The sequence below is a fragment of the Apis dorsata genome, unplaced genomic scaffold, assembly GCF_000469605.1.
Source record: "Apis dorsata unplaced genomic scaffold, Apis dorsata 1.3 scaffold_32, whole genome shotgun sequence".
Lineage (NCBI taxonomy): Eukaryota > Metazoa > Arthropoda > Insecta > Hymenoptera > Apidae > Apis > Apis dorsata.
The window spans coordinates 785,751-789,735 of NW_006263334.1; the positions used below are offsets into that span (position 1 = coordinate 785,751).

The 3,985-nt window shown below is 39.2% G+C and overlaps 1 protein-coding gene and 1 long non-coding RNA gene across 10 annotated transcripts in view; one reads left to right on the forward strand and one right to left on the reverse strand.

Moving 5' to 3' along the window:
* Positions 1–3,985, forward strand: part of LOC102675205 — a 109,605-nt gene that overhangs the window by 71,290 nt on the left and 34,330 nt on the right. The gene's annotated exons all lie outside the window — the stretch shown is intronic.
* Positions 1–3,985, reverse strand: part of LOC102674467 (regulating synaptic membrane exocytosis protein 1) — a 138,414-nt gene that overhangs the window by 61,784 nt on the left and 72,645 nt on the right. For all 8 annotated transcript variants that reach the window (XR_004150899.1, XR_004150900.1, XM_031511906.1 and 5 more), the window contains one exon: positions 3,058–3,312. Coding sequence is in view for 6 of the 8 variants with exons in the window: in XM_031511906.1 (XP_031367766.1) it covers positions 3,058–3,312 (255 nt within the window). In the remaining 2 variants the exon portion in view is untranslated. The remainder of the gene's footprint in view (positions 1–3,057; positions 3,313–3,985) is intronic.

Sequence of the window (3,985 nt, forward strand, 5' to 3'; positions counted from 1 at the left end):
TCTTGGTATAAAATTTTCGAGCGAGCGCAGCTCCACAATTAGCTCCTAAATCCGGTTAAATATTATCAAGTCCTGCAACTCTTTCATCATTTCGGTGCGGTTTGCGTCATCGTCGGTGTTTAACGGTGTTACGTGGGTCGCGCTACAAACTTCTGCGAAAAACTCCTCCTCCCCTTCTCGAGTGACGCAAATGCGAACTTCAACTTCGTACGGAAACTTTTCGTTTTTCTTTCCTTTTTTTTTTTTTTTTTTTCCCTTCCTCGTTAAATTTTTCTTCCACGACACGTGAGAAAAATCGATCTCGAACGTTTACATTTCGAACGAATCGAAGAGTATGTCGCTTCGAGACGAATGTTTAACGAAAGTCATCTATTTATGTACCCGTTCGAAGATATACGTAATTGGTTTTTTCGTGGATGCGCGAAACTTCGAATGCTTTCAAGCCGCCATCTTTCAAAAACCTTGGGGACCAATGGGCAATATCCCAACCTTGGGGCAATATCCCGACGACTGGAAACTTGGATAATAATGGCAAGGTCGCGAAGAATTTTTCCTCTTTTTCTCGAGGTCGAGCCCTCGAGCGAGCGGATCATTACGTTTTAATTATTTTTCTTTTTTTTAATTGTTTCTTCTTTTTCTTTTTCTTTTCTTTTTGATGGATTTGAGAAAAGTCACTAGTTGAAAACGATGGACAAAGGAATTGTAGGAGGCATTGATGAGGTAGATTCAATTTTTTTTAGTAAAAGGTAGAAAGTTTTAAGTTAAGAGAAACAATTGAATGTAATATATTTTTAATCGATTGTGTTTATTAATTTTTTTTTTTTTCCGTGTGATTATGTAAGAAAGGGCGATTATTAACTTTTCGCGTTGATCGAACTGCTTAGAAGAATTACAATTAATTAAAGAGGGAAAGTTTTCGAGTGAACAAGCGATGTAATTATTTATAATTTAGCAAACAAGAATTATAATTAATTAAACAAGGAAAGTTTTCAAGTTAACGGCGAGGGATGTATGAAATCTCTCAAAGGATTACTGTTCAAAGCAACTGTTCCAAAGTTGGCTTTCCTTGTAACGAGTATCGACTTGTCCTCCGATTTCCAGTTAAATTCCAACTGGTGTATCTGTACCGGAAGGGAAACCAACCAACCCGAAGTTTTAATTTATTACACGGTTGCTTAACGAGTCGTTTTATATAATCTAATATAAAACGTGACCTCCCCCCCTCCGCTGCTCGCGAGACGATTTTTATCATGCGCGCCTTTGTCCAAACGCTTGCCAACTTTTTGTTCGTGATTTAAACTCGGCTCGAAACTTGGTTAATGTTTGTTAAGAAAGATCGATTAATAGTTAAATTGGCCATCAAGCACGAGAACTCTTGTTAAAGGAAATTATTCGCGTTAAATTATTTTATATGAAACGTCAAGCAGACGATCTCGGGAAAAAAAAACGTGTCTCGAGTGAAATTTATTCGTTAAACGTTTCATCGATTTATAACGATATTCAAATTCGAAACGAAACGTTAACCTCCATCCTGGTTGAAAAATTTTAATTCGTCAACTGATTGAAGTTAAGAACGCGTCGTTGTTTCGCGATCGAGAAAAAGAAAAACAAGGACGAAGCAAGTACTTTTACGAAAGAAGCGTAAAAAACACGAACAAGCATGCACGGAGCATAATACAAACAAGACAAATAGCCCACGTTAACATTCCGACTAAATAAAATTGCTGGAGGCCATCGTGCTCGGTTGCCTCTCTGGCACACGGCCAAGCGATCAAAGCACAGTTACGAGCAATTTGTTTCAATTCTCGACCGCAAACAATCGCTTACAATCTCTCCAAGGATTAACGTTTCCTTCGTCGATATATTATTCAAGATATTATAATAAGATTGATACCCCGTCGATCGTGATCGTGCGAGGATTCTTTCTTCGTCCAGCTAAAATCGAATTCCCTGTTTGAGCGTAGATAGAAAGTGAAAGCGAAGCCTCGAACTCACGATGGACAGCGTATAATATATACAAGGTGTTGGACTACGGATGTTTAAAGATCGAAGAAGTAATTCTATTAAAATTACAAAAACTTTGAATCGTTATAACTCCGAAGATAGCGACTTCCGGTCAACGAATAAAAGATCATTGGAAACGCGAAATCTTGCTCTTCAACACGTTTTCCGAGTTATCTCGATACAACTTTCGGTTTCCGAGATATCGTGTTGAAAAGAAACGATTAATTTTTAACTTACTTTAAACTCGGTTAATCCTATTAAAATTAAGAAAACTTTGAATCGTTATAATTTCAAAAATAATAGCTTCCGGTCAACGAACAAGGGATCGTTAGAAGCGTGAAACCTTACCCTTTAAAGCCCTTTTCGAATTATCTCGATACGACTTCCGGTTCTCGAGATATCGTCGTGTAAAGAAAAAGGTAATTTTTTTTAATTTATTCGAATTTCTTCTCACTCGATCTCTCTAACCTCTCTCCCTAGTTCCAGACAAATGACAGACACCATTCCTAAAAATAGTACGCACTTCCACCGAAGAAAATATAGGCCAATGAATCGTATCATCGCCATTCGTAAACTCTGCACTATAGAAGCGCTATGAGGAAGGTTTTGAGTCTTTATATCTCGGCAACCGATCGAGATATCGGAACGAGGTAAAAAGTCACTTCAATCGCGCGATTTCCTCTATCTTCTGACTCGACGTTTAATTTTAACATCTGACGTGTCTTTCCATCGCCGCAATGTTTCACGCGCATGTAATTTGAATGATTTATACTGGATTTCGTTATCTTCAATTAACAAGGTATTAATTTGTAAATGAATCTTTCTTAGATCTTTATCCCTTTATTGAGAAAAGTATATAAAATCATTTTACGAGCAATGTACTTGTCAATATTTCGATTAACTTAAGATTTTTCACCGTAGTCAAACACCTCGTACACACCCAAGCGTGAATCGAAATGAATAGGATGCAGAAGAAGTACGAAAACGTGGTTTTCGCGTTTCGTTTCGTTGAGAAGCACACGATTCGAGATCCAACGACACACCGCGCCTTACCTTTTCGAGCTCCTTCAAACTGGCCGGCGACACGTCCGAGTGCCTTCTGAGTTCGGGGCTTCTCGGGGGCGCCAATCCGGAGCCGAGGCCGCCGATCTGGCTTCCGCTCTGGCAGCCGAGTCTCGCGTCGCTGTGCCTCCTTTGAAGAGCCTCGAGGACCGGAACCTCGAGCAACGAATCGGTCGATTCCTGCGTAACGATCGGTTGGTCCCGGGACGCGAGCTTCCGCCGGCACACGCTGCACCTCCAAGACGACTGGAAAAAGTGATTCTCGATTCGATCGTCGCGTAACAGAAGGGTTAAATTAAGGAATATTCGAAACAGGGCTTTAGTTATTCGAGATCTGTCGATCTCGAATCTATTTCACGATACGAAAATGAATTTATAGAAAGAAAGAGAGAATGAGTTTATAGACAGAGAGAGAAAGAGAGAGAGAGAGAGAGAAATATGGATTAAAAGGAAATAGAGAGAAAGAGAGAAAGTCAAGAATGAGTTTATAGAGAGAAAGAGAGAGAGAGATATGGATTAAAAGGAAATAGAAAGAAAGAGAGAGAGTCGAGAATAAGTTTATAAAGAGAAAGAGAGAAAGAGAGAGGTATGGATTAAAAGGGAATAGAGAGAAAGAGAGAGAGTCGAGAATAAGTTTATAAAGAGAAAGAGAGAGAAAGAGAGAGAGGTATGGATTAAAAGGGAAAACGCGAAAATCGAAAAGAATCGTTGTTTGTAGTTTGCGTAATAGAAGGATTAAATTAAGAAATATCCGAAACAGGGCTTTAGTTATTCGAGATCTATCGATCTCGAACTTGTTTCACGATACGAAAATGAGTTTATAGAGAGAAAGAGAGAGAGTCGAGAATGAGTTTATAGAGAGACAGAGAGAGAGAGAGAGAGAGAGAGAGAGAGAGAGAGAGAGAGAGAGAGAGAGAGA